This window comes from Abramis brama, assembly GCF_963993115.1.
Source record: "Abramis brama genome assembly, chromosome: 25".
Lineage (NCBI taxonomy): Eukaryota > Metazoa > Chordata > Actinopteri > Cypriniformes > Leuciscidae > Abramis > Abramis brama.
Genome location: NC_139987.1, coordinates 20,197,152 through 20,216,342, shown reverse-complemented (window position 1 = coordinate 20,216,342; position 19,191 = coordinate 20,197,152). Strand labels below are relative to the sequence as shown.

Sequence of the window (19,191 nt, the reverse complement as noted above, 5' to 3'; positions counted from 1 at the left end):
AGGGGCAATATTAATTGGTGGGTATAACTCTTAATTGTTAGCCTTTTTGCTATGATTCTTGCTATGCTTAACAATAATTCGGTTTTAACTCAAACACGAGATCTAATTTCACCATAATATTGTGCTTTGCAACAAAACTGTTACAAGTTCAGTTATTACACTGCAAAAAATGCTTTTCTTACTTAGTATTTTTGTATTGTTTCCAGTCCAAATATCAAACATTTCTTAAATAAAGATGCATAACGTTATTTTACTAAAGTAGTAAAATTACATAAGATATTAAGTCTTGATTTCTGGGGAAATAAATAAAAATTGAGTTTTTGCTTAAAACAAGCAAAACATGATCTGCCAATGGGGTAAGAAAAATTATGTTTTTTTATTAAGGCCCACTGTCTTAGACTTTGAAAACCCCTGCTCTAGAGGGACTGTTCCTATATTACACTGCAAAGCAAGTGATAACGCATTAAGAGATTATTTACATACCTGATCTGAATTTGTCGTAAACAGCTGTGACTGTTTGCCTTGGCTTTTGACTTGCTTAGTTGGGGACATTTAATATTCAACAATATTATTGATCTGCCTTACTTAAGGTGGACGATGACGCAATTTTCTTCTAGAAACAAACTTTATTGTATTATTTTCATGTTATCACTGTGAAGCTGCTTTGATACAATCTGTATTGTAAAAAGCGCTATATAAATAAAGGTGCCTTGACTTGACTGTCAAAAGCATTGTGCATCAAAACAAAGATTTTTCAAAAATAGAAAGAAAAAAAAACAACCAAAAAACCCCATGTTTTTAAAATGGTACCAAAAGAGGGAAAATGTGCCATTCAGCCACTCAAATAAAATAGATATATAAAAAAAATATATATATAAAAAAAAAATCAAGAATATTTGCCATGACTACTAAATAGGAGAATGAAAAATTTATCAAATTAAGAATTTTTTAGTAATATGGCTACTGAATAAATAAGGAAAGATAAATGAAGAAAAAAAAATTAAAATATATAAAATAATTTAAATAAAGAGAAAAAGAAAAAAACAACAACTTAAAAAGAAATCATAATGTAAAAGAAACATACTGACGTGTATAAGATTGGTTTGTAGAGCACAAAGAAATAAAAAAGACAATAAAACGAAAAGTAAAAATAAACAGGTCCAGATTAAGGATGGTTACAGATAATCAAACCTCTGTGGTCTCTCTGGTTTGAATTACGCATGTCATTTCCTGTTTCTTTCCTCAGCTCGTTAATCTCTTCACAAAACACAAATCAGTATGCTAATGCTAATGCTAATGAAGGTCACGCATCCCTGCTTCTCTTTAGCGCTCTTCGCTGTTGCCGAGCACAAGTGTCCTTCACCAAAGTGTCACAAGTCATTTGTGCTGCTTTTCCCCCCTTGCCTCTTTTCTCTGCACAACATCTTCTGTCCCCCAGTGGCCTCTCTCCCTGTGCCAAAGTTAGCACTGGAACAAAGTTCTTGCGAGAGATTAACTTTGGCGGATTAGGTGGGTTAATTATTAGATCTTGGAGGCTCATTGTTTTGTGTTTCCGTCGTGAGAGGCTGCTCAAGAGAGGCGCTGCAGCATTAAATCAATTTCATGGGCTTTTCATTACAGACGAGATAACGCCAACATTTAGCATTCAGTTTTATAGCGTTATTTAAATCTGCTCCAGTGAATGGACTGATGGGAGAGAAAAACCCTGCTGAGAGGGCACAAGGACACAGTGCTCTCCCTGCTTCTGTCAGAACCCCATGAGCACCGTAAAACCGCACACATGAACCCCAAGGGAGCGTAGAAAGGGTCTACGACACTGAATCTTCTCGGCTCTGTGATGAAAGAGAGAGGAAGAGGGACGTAGACAGGAAGTGGAAGAGATTTTGAATCGCGTAAGAGGCACATTGATGAACACTGATGACGGGTTCACCAAGAATACCCAAGAAACCAGCCAGTGATGCCCTAAAAACTGATTTTCTCTTACAGAAAATCCACAAATCTATTTCTTACAATTAAGCAGTGGCCTCATTTTAATGGATGGTACACAGAGAGAAGGATGCTCTTTTGATCAGACTAGGGCTACCCTGCTTTAGGAAACAGCTGCTGAAAGGAGCCACACGTCCTGGAATCAGGCTATAAATAATTCTGATGTAAGCCCACACACACACGGCTTGTGTCCTATCAAGCAACGCAGAGCTGTGAAATGACAAAATCTGTGCCTTCATCTTTCCTTCATTGCCCACTTTGAAAGGAAAATAAAAACAATGAAAGATGCCATAATAAGAGCTAGGAAAGGCAACAGCCTCGGCTCTCTTTTCATCTGTGCAGCTAGTGACCTGTTGTTGCTGTCCATCAAAAAAAAAAAAAATGATGCATCGTTTGTAGTTTTGCGAAAGCTTTTCATGCGATATCAAAGGTGGAATCTTGGCATCTTCTGGCACAGGTGGTGTCTATATGAAGTACAGATCACGCATACATATAAACATTTCTTTGCTTCCTACACGACAATATAAACATACAGAACAGTCATTATAAATGGGTTTTTGTGCACAGGTTTCAAAACTGAGATTGCTTTTCATACGTGAAAGATTTTGCCCAAAATGAAACCATTTACTATGCTGGATCTTCATCATGAGAGTCTTCTGACTTTGATTAGGGGACAAAAAGTCATTTTGCCAGGCAGATTAAAGGGCTCAATCTTTTTTTAGCCCTTTCATACACCATTAAACTTAACGATGAAGGGGGGAGTAGAAATCTCCAGAAAGATCCCTGGACTTCACGAAACCCACAAACGCCCGCCAGGTGCATGCTTCACCCCACACCATAATGAGAGATGATTTTACGGGCAGGAGGACAACCGTGACTGCGCAACTCCAACAAGAGTACGATATCATCTCACCGAACATTAGTTTGGTTTTGGACACATATGGGCCGTGAATCACGCGTGTAAGTGTGTGTGTAATGGAGAGAAGTATAGTTACACCTCCATAGCACCGCTCTGAAGCAGATGTCCCGGAGACGACGCACGTTTCCTACCGCTCATCTAATCATAAAACAAAACCATATCTCCGCATTCTTCGACAGATCGGGCCCTTGTGCCAGAACGCGACCAAGCAGGTCGAATTTTGTTGTCGAAAATAAATCATTCTCTGCCCAGGCACAAAAGAGCTGAAGCGCTTGGCCTGTTTCTAATGGAAGAGTTTCCAGGATGGTGGGTTCTGCCGACCTTAGGTGAAGATTTTGTGTCAAGTATAGTCAAGTCTACTTTCATGAAAAAACATAAGAAATGTCACAAAAAATTCAATGAAATATTGTAGGGATTGTGGGTGACAGGTGTCAGCGGTGATCCACTGAGAACTGGAGGAGCTCAGGGCATCAGCAGGAAGGACTCTCTGCATTCTGACATGTTACCTAGAAGCACTTAGTATTAATTAGTAAGGCCACCTCATTATTACCCAAGTAAACACTTCTAATTTGTTATGCATTTTAATGGCCTTCACCAAACACTTAAGAAACATCTTTAGGCATTTAAAAAAAAAAAAATCAACAACTCAAGACAGCTCGCAAATAACCAGAAGACACTTACTGCTAACGCAGCAGAGCTTGGTATAAAGATTAAAAGATCTTCAGCCTTTAAAGATCTGAACAGAGAAAGAGCCCTGAAAAGAGTCACCTACAAACTTAAGAGCCTCAGGTGTCTGTCCTAAGATGATATATATATATATATATATATAAATATATACGTATACATGTATAGATGGTAAAGATCTATAAAATGAGCCAATTGTCCATATTTCTTTCTTTTTATGTTTCATACAAAACAACTAAAATCGTGCGTTACATCTGTAAGTGTGGGTGTGCAAGAGAAACAAACCGTGAATTCAAAATTCAACGCACAGTTGAGATGATATAAAGAGACAGAGCATTAAAAAAAGAATAGGGGCACAACGGCTCTCCAAAAGTCTTCTCACAGATGGTTGATTTCCATAATGACAGCAGAGACAGAGAGATCACTGGGTTTATCAGAGCCTCATTCATGATCTCAGACGGACTCAGATTGACTTGTGTGAGAGAGAATTACTGACTTTAAAGGTGCTTTCACACCTGAGCGTTTGTTTTTGAGCGTATTCTCCTTTGGTTCGGTTTGTTAAGGCATATGTGAACAAGGCAATCTCAGATCCGTACCAAAACAATCGTTCTGAGACCGCCTGAACGAGGTGGTCTTGGCCAGATTGCAAACAAACTCTGGGGCGGTTCGCTTGAGGTGTGAAAGTAATCCGACCCAACGAACCAAACGGTATTATAATTCATAACGGGAAATGTGCTATATAAATAGCAGTAGTGTCTGATTCTGTGAGTGAGCACATTAGTTATCACAGCACCTCTTCATCTTAAAATGTTGTGTAATTGAGCTTCTCCGTGCGAGAATGCTGTCCTGATGAAGCCTTGATTCCTGCTCTAGCTGCATTATAACATTCTTATAGTGTTTGCGTGTGTCTTGACACTGTTAACCTCTAGACAACGCTGGGAGATCCAGAGAGATCGCGTTTGAATTTGCTGCAGTATTAATATGAATGTAGTATAGAATTTAACAGCGGGAATGACGGCTACATTCGTATAGTCTTTGCGTGTGACAGTTACAAATAAAGCCATAATAAGCTCATGGAACGAACTTGTCAATTATCTTGAAGGAGTGGAAATGCTGACCAATAAGAGGACAGTTGTACTTGCATGTGACTTCCGTGAACATTTTAGTACGCTTTGAAAGGTTGCCTTGTGAAAGTGAACCGGACCAAGAAGAAAATGCAACATTGTAACAAATTAAGTTCCCGTTTCAATAAATAAATAAATAAAATCTATAGGAGTGAAAACGCCCTCTGTTTGTGTGTGTGTCACTGTTGTCCTGTTTCAGGGTTCATTTCTAGTTTCAGTACTAAAAAAACGAGAAAGAGACAGATGTTGGTGTAGTGTGATTTTATGGTATTTCGATGTCAGGTGCCGTCACATAAAGATGAGTAACTGTGCAAGAGTTTGAGGCTCACCACAGATCAGAGCACACTTGTGTGCGAGTGAATGTGTGTGTGTATGTGTGAATGAGAATGTCAGCTTGTGTGTACGTGTATCCTTTTATGCATCAGGATGAGTCAACCCAGTCAAATATAATTTATAACTATTCTGAATATAAATACAAGGCTCTGTGAGAAAGAAAACAATATGTGCCTCATAAAACCCTCTACATACACCTCTCTGTGTTATGTTTTTCTGTGATGCCCTCATTAATAAAAAATAAAAAAACAAAGTAAAAAAAAAAACGTATCCCCCCCCTTAACTAAAATAGGAATAAAAAATTTGCAACAGAATGAAAAGTGAAAACTACAACTACACGTGCGCTACAATATGAACAAACATGTTGGGAAAAGACCAGCGTCCATCAAAACATCACACCCTCAGAAGAAAAACCCATTAACTCTGCTCATGATATCAACAGACAGGTGGCCATCCACAGGACACTCATATCAACACTAATATCTGCCACCAGCTGCAGAGCAATGTGCTCACCTTCACGCCTCAAACACACACACAGCTTTTACTCACATTGTCATACACACACTTCACACATCTGCGCAAGTAAGCTCCCAACAAAATGATGCTGAATTACAGCAACAAGACAGATAGATACATTATGGCCAGATAGATAGATAGATAGATAGATAGATAGATAGATAGATAGATAGATAGATAGATAGATAGATAGATAGATGGACTCACCTGGAAACTGGTAGCTATAGCTTGGAGAAAATCCTGTGTATCCACGACCGTATGTTGCCACAATGTTTGGATAACCTACAAACACACATACAGACAGAAACAGCATCAGTGAATTTTCTGCTTTATATTTCTGCCTTGTGGGGTAAATTCAAGCTTAACCCTGATCAATTGGACATGTCTGGAAGAGGGTGTGTATATGTAAGACTGTCATAAGAGCAACTGCATTTGAAAAGGAGGATAAATATCACCACAGTATGTTTTCAAGCACATGAGCACTTTAAATGAAGAGGCAACTTCAGGGAATTTCATTGCCATCTGTTTTTCTCTGATGCTAGTCTGCCGAGAGATAGAGATAGAGAGAGATAGAGATAGAGATAGAGATAGAGATAGAGAGAGAGAGATACATACTGATGTACGTTATAGTTGGCCTTATTTTCTCATGTTTTCTCTTTGAAATTGACATGCTGTATTAATTTCATATTTTTTCCCAAAACAAGAATGTGAAACAGCAGTCACTACTGCTCGGTAATAAATCACGACACACAGATGTCAGAAATCACTCCAAACACACCTTCGTGCAGAGCTGGCATATGTGCACTTATGATTTCCCGAACCTGTCATGAGTCGCTCAATATCAGTTGACAGCAATGAAAACACTTTTGACAGCTCTCACAGAATACACTGCTAAAAAAAGGGTTCTTCCAGAGAGGATGTGCTCACACACACGGGAAATACACGACTCCAGGAGCTACCACAACATCTCTCCCGCCCTGCAGTAGTACGATGTGTGTTTGTGCGTGATGTGTCTAAAAAAAGTTTTATTCTTGAAGAGAAGGGAGAAAAAAAGACAAGATGAGAACAATCAATAGAAAAGAGGTAAGAGGAGACAAAATGAGGTGAGATGAAGGGACAAGAAGGGATAAACAAGAATATACAAAAAAAATTAGAAGACACCAAAAGAGAAAGGCTGAGAGAAAAGAGCAAAAGAGAAGACATGAGACCAGATGAGAAGTGATAGGACAAGACCAGAAAAAAGCAGCAAGATAAATAATGAAATGAGGCAAGACAAAACAAACAAAAAACATAAGAGAAAATTTTTAGAAAATTTTGAAATTCTCACTTTGGAAGAGACCAAAAGAGAGGAGATGAGACAAGACCAGAAGAAAAGAGGAAAGGTATCGGTATAGATAAGAAAAAAATTAGATGAGGCAAGACAAATACAAAAAAAAAAATTAGAAAAAAGAAGAGTGAGATGAGAAATAAACAAAAGAGAAAAAATGAGACAAGAAAGTAACAGCAAAGAGGAATTTAGGAAATGAGAAGAGGTGAGAAGAAAAGAGATGAAGGGAGACAAGACAAAAAAAAAAACATCTGACAAGAAATGAGAAGAGAACAAATGAGAAGAGATGAGGAAAAATAGGAGACTAGATGAGAAGAGAGAAGAGACAAGATTAGAGAAATAAACAAGACAAAAAGAGAAGAAATGAAACAAGATGAGAAGACCCCAAAAGAGAAGAGGCAGCAGAAGAGCTGAGCTGTCCGTATCTCTGTGCATTGTGGGTAAAAAGGCTGTGTCCTCCCCTGGCGGCTGCTATCTCAGGCTCTGATTTGCATTATTAATGTTCAGGCTAATATACCTATTTTATGGCTCAACAGCTCAGATTCACTTTAAAATCAATTATACATCTGCGGCAGCTGAAGCAGGCAGCAGCTCAAATGTGTATTAATCTCAGCAAACATACACGCGGCGCCCGACTATAAAGATAAATTACACGATTAGCAGTGGTAAACAAAAGCGTGAATGCGTCAGCTTTAATGAGATTTGGCGTATAAGAAACTTACAGTTCCTTAAATAATGAGCCCTGATCTGCAGCCTTTTTTTCATATGCAAATTGTACTAAGTTCTGTCTGGTCGTCCTGTTCTCTCCAGTTTCATTTAGATAAGACCAGAGTTAATATTTTCACTTGAGTGCTTCATGCTCTCGTGCTCTCTCTCTCTTTCTCTTTCACTCTTTCCTCCTCTCTTCACCCTCCTCCACAGCAGTAATCCATGAAAACTTTTAGAAATTAAAACTAAACTTTTAGGATCCGTCTGTATCTCATTATTTCAGGGTTTAAATATAAATAAAAAATATACAATAAAAAATAATTAATACAATATGGTGAAATATTACATAGATTCATGTTTTTTTTTATTTTTTATTTAAAGCCTGTATATATTAAAAGTCTCAATAAGATGATTATATATCTGTGTGTATCTGATCATGGCAGCAGGTTTGTATCTTCTCGTTCAGTGCCGCTGTCATTAGCGGGGGCAGAGGTCAGGCAGATGGCTGCACTGAGCATTAGCCTAATTTTCCTCTTCATTTGAGCCATTAATACAGACGTTTATCTGCTCATCAGGTCTGAAGAGTCCGACCGCACCTGAGCTGGACTAACCCGACACGTTCACAGACAGACATTTGTCTCAGGTCCAGCAGCCAATCAGATGTCATCACCTTAAGCCCCGCCCCCTGAGCCACCCTTCAGTACACCAGTGTGTGGTGTGTGTGTGTGTGTGTGTGTGTGTGTGTGTGTGTGTGTGTGACTCACTCAGCATGCCCATGCCCAGCATGAAGGCGTCCATGGTGTACGGAAGACTTCTCGCCCTCCCCCTCGTGCCTGGAGGAAACATTACCTCCTTTGGTTGGGCCTTCTTACATTCTACCTGTGGACACACAGACAGACCCTTAATACAAACTAAAATAAATAGCACATGCTATAATACTAGACGATACAGCATAATTACGCATGTTGGATAAATAACAAATAATCCAGAACACGTTTAATTTAATGCTTGATTAAATAAATTTAATTTTTCAAAATTACAAACAGCTTTCATTCAAGGAAGTATAGAAAATAATACCGTGATGAAAAAATCCTTACTTTTTTTTAAAGTAATACATTTATTCAGTATTCAGCAGGAATGCATTAATTAAAGAAAATATTACAAAATATTTCCATTTTAAATAAATGTTGTTCTTTTGAACTTTCTATTCATCAGCACAACTGTTTTCTTCATTGACTATTTTCTGCAAATCAGCAGATTAGAATGATTTCTGAAGGATCATGTGACACTGAAGTCTGATGATGCTGAAAATTCATATTTGTTACCACATGATTCATGAAATTATTATATTTAATGTATATTAAAATAGTTATTTTAAACTAATATTATTTCAGAATATTACAGTTTTTGTTAAAATAAAAAAGTTATTTATTAAAATAAATAAAATTTATATATTTTTTCCTTTTGATTTTTGGATGAAACATGGCTTTTCTTGGCCATGCTCTTGACAGGTTTCCTGAACTTCACCCACCTATTGTTTGGAAGCCATTGGACTGTAAATATGATGCCCAATAAATTTGAAATTTTGGAACAGCTCGAGTCACACTGCATCTCATGCTCTGTCAGTTTGAGCTTTGTGTACTTTACTAGCCTAACAAATAGGGATGCATTTGTGCAAAGCATTTTTCAAACAACAAAACTAATGCAAAAAAGCTAAAACAGCCTTTCTGATCTCCACCCCCCACACACACCCTCATTCTCACGTTCTCGCTCTTTGATTGACATTTTAACCTCCGGAGCTGAGCACATGAGCGGACAGCAGACAGCAGTCCCTGCCTGAGAGACAGAGGAATATTCCTCCAGAGAGCTACGAGAGGGAAGACAACATGTCTATAGCAAAGGGGAGAAATAAACAAACACACAAGCAGAAAACATCAAACCCAAACAAACACACAGACGCTCGCTCTCTCTGGTGATATGAGCATAACCGGGTCAGACGAGGAAAGACGTTCCTCCTGACAGGCCTAGCAGGCAGAAGATCCTATTTACCAAACACATCTGCATGCTTACAGGAGTGCGAGAGTGTGTGTGTGCGTACGTGCTGACAGCGCCTCTATGGTAAGAACACGATGCATTTGCACTTGGCTGAATCTGTCCTCTGTGTTGATCGACTTGTCTGCCTGCCCAGGGCCCGTCCATCTGTGTGTGCTGCTTGGCCTTTCACAACACACACACACACACACACACACACACACACACACACACACTGCAGATCATCTCCCATCGAGACTTGCACAGATGCTGCTTGGCACAGCTGGACACACACACACACACACACAACGGTTCTGCTGAAGTTCAACTTGCTGTGCCGTCAGCGCTGCTCTGAATACATGAGATATTTCTGGATACGGCCACTGACGGATATTTAATATTCATTAAATGAGTGAAATATTATAAAATGTAAATGCATTATAATTACTACAGAATGGTGATGAGGAGGTGTTAATTAATACTAGTGACTTGTTCAATCAATAGACACTTTCTATCTTTCATGGAAAACAAAAGGTGATATTAATCGTTCAGCTGCTCTTTTCCAAACATATAATGATGGGGGTGTAAACTTCAAGCACAGAATGTACATTTTCAGGTGAACTACTCCTTTAATTCAAGAGCTGAAAGAGAGAGATGACAGATGTGTTAGTGAACGAGTGTTTTGGACAACTGTTGTACAGCATGTCAATTTCAATGGGTTTAATTCTGGATGGCAAACACTCATCTAGCCAGAGATAAAATCATGGGCTATTATCTGCTCACACACACATGCTGCCACTGTCTAAAAAGGTTTTCTCAGACTTTTTTAACCCCAGACCACCTTCATAACCCCAAACATTATACCATTTTCAAAAACTCTTCAGAAATCTCTTCAGCCTGTTCCACTACATCTGTATATAAAACAGGCAGTGCAACATCAATAAGCCGTTTCATTACTTCAACCATCTCTACACACACTTGTGTAGAGAGTTGCTTTCAGCAGTCTCATCAATCCACTACAGTTTTTTTTTTAAAGTGTGTGTGGGAGAGAAAGACAACCATTCAAAATAATCATCCAAACTGTTCAGGATCTCAATTTATACCCAACATGGTTTGGTATTTTTCAGCATGCCTGGGTGATAACCTTGTTGACAAAAATAAAAATGATTTTTTTTTTTTTTAAATCCAAACTAAAGTTTTCATTTAGCTGAAAACCAAACGTTTTTTTTTTTAATGTATAATTAATGAGTTGTATATAAACTTTTACATACATAGAACAATAAGGCAGTTTTTATATCAGCGTTTTTAATTACAGAATTCGATTTCTACTCCAATTTGTTGTTGAAATACAAACATTTGAATGGCTGCAGTAATTAGGTGCCAAGCTCTGACGGTTTACCTGTTGTAGTTTATCCACACTGAGTGCATGAAATAGACATTAACACATTCAAAACACGGGATTACAGAAGCACTAATTAAATGACACCGTTTTGATGAAAGATTTTGGCCTTCTGAATTTTTGGTGCATCAAAACACGCCTGAATAAAATCAAGCAGCACACAACGCCTCAAAATCACACATTCATAAAGAAGATTTCAAAATTCAGTTGTGAAAAGAACAAAGTGAGGAAAAAGAAGGCATTTGCCCTCAAAGGAGTGAAATCTGCATCTCTCTGTGCTATAATTGGTCAGCAGCAGCCTGAACAAAATGGATAAGTCAGATGAAACTCTTGCCTCATTTTCCACTGACAATAAAAAATCTAAAAGCACTTCTCTAAAACCAGTATCTAGAGTCCATTCAGAGGCACCACTGGTTCCTTCTGATCTACCAAATCAGAATAACAGCAATGAAGCTGTTCGATTTGACCAGTTTTCTGAATTTAAAGACTCACCAATCACCAAAACAAGTAAAACTTGGCTGCTGTTGGCTAGTGTGAGAAAAAGTTTTGGACTGTATAGGAAAAAGAGAAGAACCCCCTGACGCACTAAAGAGAGACAGCAGGACTAATCAGACTTGAAAAGCCTGTGAATTGATGGCGAGATCTCTGCTTCTGAGATCTCTGTGTGTGTGTGTGTGTGGTACTGTAGATGGACACCCGGTGAGATGTTCAGCCAAGCAAACAGGTTCACCATCATCACAAGGTATGTGTGCAGCGGTAGACACGAGGAGTCTCTGTAAATAACATCTAAGCTATTGGAAGCTTGAGGGACTGTGGTGGTTTTTGGGTGTTTAAGGGCTGTGTGGGATTATATTTTGATCATATTTAACATACAGTATGAAAAACGGATATTCATTTTGAGATTTGTTAAAGATTAGCGTTATGGAAAAACAGGAAACGAGCATACACAATAAAATATCCAATATCTTCCGATAACCAATAAATTAAAAAAGAAATAAATCTTGTCCGATAACCAATGATACTGATATACTGTTCATCTATACAAATAATATAAAATAAAAAACAATTATTTGTGTATAACCTAATTAATATTCACAAGCAAACAGCCCATCTGAGCAAATAATGCCCAACCTGTAGAGATTCTGATATTTTTTAAGTTAGTTTTAAAATGACCCATACCCTGATTCAAGATTTTGATCACATCGCTAGCCTCTAAGGTAGTGTACTCTGGTTCAGACCAAGAAATCAAACCATGTGTGAAAACAGCCTCAATCTCATGTGTAGCTCCACTGGTCGGCAAAAGTGCAAAGCAAGAAAGCAATCGGGTCTCGTCATTTCCAATAAACAAACAGCCTTTTCTACCTTTACAGTTATTTACCTTACATTAACGCTCTGTGCTATTCTTATACAGTCACAGTGAATGGACGACAAGAGAGACAATCAGAACAGAAATGAGAGGTCGTGCTGCCCTCTGCACAACAGAACCACATGATGGACTATCACTGGAAAATCGATCGCATGGCTCCGCGCTCACGGATCTGTCCCTGGGCTCAGGAACAACCTGTCTGTGACGGAAGATCTCGAGGGGTTTGATCCTCTGCTCCTGATATTCTGTGCTACCCCACAGGTGTCCCATGAGCCTAGGGTACGCATGGACGGCATGCACACGACTCCTGTCAATCACAGCAGAGAGAGCCAGGGGCCATTCCTCTGCATGTAAAACGCATTCCTATCAACTCATGCTTTCTGCCCAGTCAGGCATATATTTGTACACACTTTTCTTCAAAATATTTATATTACAATTTAAATTATATTTAATAATTCAAAAGTCTCCTACTGTATGCTCACCGATGGCTGCATTTATTTCATTAAAAGTATATAGGTCAGAAATCAGAAATATTGTGAAATACTATTACAATTTAAAATAAATAGAAAGTCGTTTCTTTTTTAATATCTTTTTCATTTTAATTTATTCCTGTGATGGCAAAACTGAATTTTCAGCATCATTCCTCCAGTCTTCAGTCAGTGTCACATGATCCTTTGGAAATCATACTAATATCCTGATTTGGTGCTTAAAAAACATTTCTTATTGTGTGCTTAGTTGTGCTGCTTAATGTTTTTGTGGAAACTGTGATACTTATTTAGGATACTTTGAATAGAAAGTTCAAAAGTACAACATTTATTTGAAACAGAAATCTTATGTAATATTATAAATGTCTTTACAGTCCCTCGATAATCAATTTAATGCATATTTTCTGAATAAAAGTAAGAATTTATTTTAATAAAAAGTCCTAACGACCCCAAACTTTTGATTGGTAGAGTTTTAAAATAACTGTTAAATATTAAAAATATTTCAACTATTTTTTAGTTAAATATAAAATTAAATTGTTTACAAAAGGTTCTCAACTAGGTTCACATATTGCAGCTTAATCTGGCCAAAAAGTGCCAATTTATACAGAAAGGTTGTGTCTTAAATGTCAGTTTTATGTGACATTTAAGGTGGGTAAATATAAAACTCTGCATAGAGAATATGAAAATACTGGATATTTAGCATTTAAAAAAAAAAACATTTGAAGCCATGAACCTGGCACACTTTGACAAATCAAGTGACTATGCAATACACATCAGATGCTGCACATACAGTCTATGGGTGGCCTATATGAGGCTGAGACTAGGGCTGAATCCAAAATCGCCCCCTAAACCCTCAATCCCTATCCTCTACATTAGTCCACTAATACAGTTCACTTAAAGGAGTGAATGAAAAAGGGAGCAAATTCGGACGGTCATTGAGTGTACTTTGGTGTACACTCGTTATTGCGGTGCAATGTGGGATTGAATGAGTGCACTAAATAACATCCAATATGGTTTCGGACACCACTACAAATGGATGTCCCCTCTAATAATGCCCTGTATGAGGGTATAAGGGGCGATTTCGGATTCAGCCCAGGTTCTTTTCCCACATGATTCCAAGTAGAAACATTTATGTGCAAGCTGAAAGTTAACACTGGCAGTCCCGTCTGCTGGTTCTGCCCAATAATGGGGGGGCCTGTGGGGTGATAATCCTTATTTAATGAGCTCAACGGGTGCGTTTCAATCAGCTCCCTAGGTCGAGAATCAGTATATCGTATACACGATCCCATGCACCGGAAAGGACCCTGGCTCACTACACATTGGGTCACTGATTTGTTGTATGATGTCACTACTGGTATTTATGAACAACAGCAGAACTGATATCTTTCTGACATTTTGTTATGTTTTTTTTAAAGTACATTATGGTACATACTGTAATTTGCGCGTTACATTTGCCTGCAACATTTCAGTTGTAAAAAAAACAAAAAAACATGTATACATTTCTGCTAGATTGTGTTCACTACCTGTCTAGCGATGTACGTTTATACTGAAATATAATACGTTGCATATCATTACGTGTGATGAGTTGATTTGCGTGATTTGTTTCACAATTCAGAAATTCCGTAAGGGGAAAATGGTGAGCACTGATGCCTCCTGATTTTCTTGGTGCCTTGTGGGACTTTTTAGCGGATGTTTCAGTGCACTGCACTAATTTTGCGATTAAGGCAGTCTTTGAAATGGCTGATTCCCTGATCAGTGAACTGACTACTGACCTAGGGAGCGGATTGGGACACCCCCAACATGTTACCTTTCGTCCTCTCTGTCTCTCTTTAGCCCCATCAGTCATGATGCAAGCATTTATATATGAAGGGAAGAGGGTAAAGTTTCTGACTCTTGTTGACTGATCAAAATGTTTTCACACACACACAATTTCACGCTTTCTGGCCACTGCCCAACACTTTACACTGTTTACACACTCACAGAACTTACCACCGCATGCTGTTGAGATTCTGCTAAATGGGAAATAAAATATTAATCCCACAATCACCTTCAGAAATTGAAAACGGGTAGAGCACTTACCATTTTATTATTGATTTCGTGAAAATGAATTTCACAGACTTTCTCTACAATGTCTTCATTCTCAAAAGTTACGAAGCCGAAGCCTGTGAAAAGAGACAGAAACAGAGGAAGAGTCAGTCGTGCACCTTTTGAACTCAAACTCTGACAGATTTCGGCCTCCGTCAGAGGAGAGAGCGTGGGGAGTTCAGATCTGAACGGACATTGTCTTTTTAAAAGCCGGGCGCTGATGAAATCTCTCTCACGACTGGGCGGACGAGGGGGAAATCGGACAGCAGAAAACCACAAAGACTGTTAATGAGATTCATGGAGCCACATCTGAATTTCATTAAATGCGTTCTGCGGTGCCTTCATTGAAATTTCACCGTATAACAAGCTCCCGTTTTAATGTAAATGCGGGGCTGGAGATCCCTGAATCCATCTGACCGTGGGATTGTCTTCTTTTTTCATATTTATGAAATAAGAAGTTTAACCCGTTCAGATCATCCAGGCTTAACAAGGATCTGTCTGTGCTTTTACTATAATGAGAGAAAGAGAAACGCTTTTCTCTGCTATCGGATCTGCCGCTCAAGAGGGAAAATGATTTTCTATTCCTGGGTGTTAAGAGGAGGCCAACGGTGAAAACACAAAGGAAAACAACCCAGAGAGGAAGATAAACACTTTACTCACTGTTTGTTTATAAAAGACAGGATGCTCTTTCAGTCGCACAACACACAAACACCATTCTGATCATTTCACAAGAGCTGTGTGCTAGAAAGACTCGCAGAAAAGTGGAGGATTGATTGAACGAGACTGCATAAAGTGTGTTCAGATGCTGCTAATGGCTGGTGTTAGTCAGACCTTTAATGAGTCATTTGCTTTGTTTATTCTTTAATCTGTCACTTGCATACTGTACCTTTTCACACCTATACAACTGTGACAAGTTATTGTGCTATCAATATACTAGTTCTAAATCATGGTGTGAAAAAAAAGACAATTTGTCAACTGTTTCTCCAAGAGAAAATATAAGACCTTTGCAGTTTCCTGGCTCTCTCTTTATACCGTGTATATATATATATATATATATATATATATATATATATATATATATATATATATATATATATATACACACACATATACACACACACACACTCAAACACAATACTACATACAAGTCATATTTCAAAGGCTGTGCTGCATTTTGTCCTGACCCTAAATCTTATCTCCACCTTTTAAAAGATGAAAGACCTACGTAGGGCTATTCTCTCCTCCAGTGGTCAGCTGGGCATCAAAATAAAAGCATGAAGTCAAAGGTCAAGCACAGTAGACCGTGGCAGCATGTGGAACACTCCAGAGATATAAGAAGATAACAGACCTTACGAGATAATCGAAAAACACACTACTAGAAAGAGAGATATGTAGTTTGACAAAACAAGGACACACACTCCTAACACAGGACTTTAATATAGTGTTTGATGATTCTGAAGTGGCCTTCACATTTTATATGCAAAGAGGTTAGCCAATCACAGCAGAGCTCATTTGCATACAGAAGCTGTAAGTTGCATTTACAGTGACAAGGATCACCACAGATTGTGTTGGTTGCACTGCAGTATGCAACTTTAAAGGAAGCGGATCACACACACACATCACTGCTCATTTGCATAAAGTTGAACTTTCGCTCATGTTGCCTTAAATCGCCAACTCTTAAAGAAAATTACAAATGACTTTAGGTTTCTACAAATTGCTTTCAGTATGAACATCCATCTCTGTTCTTTGTCTGCTCTTGTAGCTTTGGTCTGTTTGCTAATATTGAGAGCTGTAGTGTGTGTGTGCATGTGTGTGTGTGTGTGTGTGTGCGTGCGTGCGTGAGAGAGAGTGTGTGTGTGTGTGTGCGTGTGTGTGTGTGTGTGTGTTGCCTGGAGGGTGATCTTAAAAACGAAGATAAGACTGCTGACAAATCAGCCATCAGGAGCCATTTGTCTCTGCAGATTTCAGACGAAGAAACACGCATACACCTGCGCTCTCTAGAGAACTCTTACGTCACTGTGTGACCACAACACACAGGCGCTACTGAATCTGGACGAGCTCCCGGGCTTCATGGCATCATGCTATTCCATCAGGAGTCTGAAGAGGGCAGTGCTGTGATAACTGAGTCTCTGGCTCTGGGACAGTCTGACCTCTGTGTTAACAAAACACCCACTCGCTTTCACACACTCACAATCATGCGCACACACACCGCAGAGTCTCGTCCAAGTCTCAGCACACCCTGAATAGCCAACACTTTAGAGAGGAAACATATGCTCATCTCAGCTGAGTGTGGCGCGTGCTGTGTTCCCTGGTGTGGCAGCTCCCAGAGCTTCATTCGCTCAGACAGATGTGAGAGGATCTGAAAAAGAATTGGGGATGATGTCTCTGTTTTACTTAATGATGATGCAAACTCATCCTGCTAAGACACGAGTTGTGCTCTCTCTCTAGTGTCAAACATGTAGAGACAGTCTCAGCTTCAGATTTGGATTGGCTGATACATAATGCACACAAAAAACAACTCCAAATCAGCTTGATACCAAATATTAGAAAGAATTTTGAGGTGCACAAAAGCAAGTAAACAGGACATGTCTAAACTAAATTCTCCTTTGGTTTTGGAGGCATGTTTGAAATAATTCTGACTTTGGGGTGGAAATTCTGACCCCAAAGACTACATGCATTTTCCAATTATGCGTTTGCTGTAGTTTGCATGATATATAACTTTATGATTATCAGAAATGTTTCTAAACATTTTGTATTGGTCCATAATGGATATATATTGGTAAATATCAAGATCAGATCAGAATATTGTACATGCTCATTTCAGTGTTATTTTAGTATTATTTACATACAGTACTATTATAGTATTTATTAATATTTAGAATTGGCATTTATTTTTATAGTTTTAGTCATCGTTAAATGCTGTCTTTACAAAATGTCAAAATTAATATTTTTCATACTGTATGAAAAATTGTTGTGATGCCCAAATACATTTGTAGCATTTACAATGACAGAAATTAGTTTTAGTGTATTATATTTAATTTAGACAAATTTTGATGGACTTTATCAGTGATTTATATAAATAATTAATGTATCAGACATCCCTCCTGAAACAGCAGTAGCTTAAAGCAAGACTAAAGAGCTTTTTCTCTTCGGTCACCCTACAGGTTGGTAGCGGAATTGTCCATTACCGCTGTTAGAAATGCTAGAAATGGGTAGAAATGCTACCCGATCTGGCAAACTTGCATAGAGCGGTTATAGCATATATAGGGCCGCAAAGCAAATGCAGAAGTGCCTTTCACCCTCTTACAACTTGATGAACCACTGAAACGATTTCTTCAGTGAAAAAAAGTTCTTTAGTGTTGCTTTAACAGCAATAATTTCATCTCAGACCGTGGTCAGTTTGGTTTAAGTAGCTCTCGTTACAGGACAGAGGAAGCTAATGATTTCTCCCCATGCAGTGTAATATTAGACGTCTCGTCCTGTGTGTGTAATGGATCTCCATACCGCTGATTATTAGATTTCTCTGCCCCTCATCTGACTATACTTACACCTGTGTGTTTTTGAGCATCACTCTGATGTGCTTTAACAGATTTAATTTTTTTGTATCTCAATAGTTTCCACTGTCGGGGCAAAAACGGGCGTGAAAGTGCCTGCCAGGGCCAGTCGTGTTTCCACGGTCACTTCCGGGCCAACTTCCAGAGAGGCGTGTTTTAGTGAAGCGCGGCAGAGCCTCTGACCCGACTGTGGAAACGTAGTGTGGTTTTGGGCTCGGTGCCACAGGCCCGGGGCTTTGGGCTCACACTGGCCCGACAGTGTAAGCGCGGCTAATGATCACACTGGCCAACTTACGTGCGTTTCTGTAAATGTTCTATTTAGCATTTAGCTCGATTTAAAAATCCTCAGATAAGGGAGAGAGGGGAAGAAAGTCAACGTTTTCAAATGGAGTCTGACAGCGCATGAACTTTAACTGCTGCCGTTTTCTCTTTGCCTCATCTTATGTGAGCAAATTATGGTCTTCTGGAACTTTCTCTCTGATGTGCTCTACTTTAAATACATCTAACCGCCGCCAGCACAATCTGCTTTTATGCAAAGATCACTTAATGTCTCATTGATTTCGCATTTTAATGGATTTAGCGCTGCGTGGCGAGGAGGAAACCTGGTAACCCGAGAGAGTGTGAGGTGCATGTTAGTCAGAGTGGCGCTCTGCAAACACCCCTCGCCACCTGCA

General features: G+C 38.8%; 1 protein-coding gene across 4 annotated transcripts in view; it reads right to left on the bottom strand.

The window, feature by feature from the left end:
- msi2a (musashi RNA-binding protein 2a) overlaps nucleotides 1–19,191 on the bottom strand; it is a 159,620-nt gene that overhangs the window by 19,725 nt on the left and 120,704 nt on the right. For all 4 annotated transcript variants that reach the window (XM_084104442.1, XM_084104443.1, XM_084104444.1 and 1 more), the window contains exons 8-10: nucleotides 14,958–15,040; nucleotides 8,362–8,476; nucleotides 5,770–5,844 (exon numbers count right to left, since the gene is read on the bottom strand). In XM_084104442.1, the coding sequence (XP_083960568.1) occupies nucleotides 5,770–5,844; nucleotides 8,362–8,476; nucleotides 14,958–15,040 (273 nt within the window). The remainder of the gene's footprint in view (nucleotides 1–5,769; nucleotides 5,845–8,361; nucleotides 8,477–14,957; nucleotides 15,041–19,191) is intronic.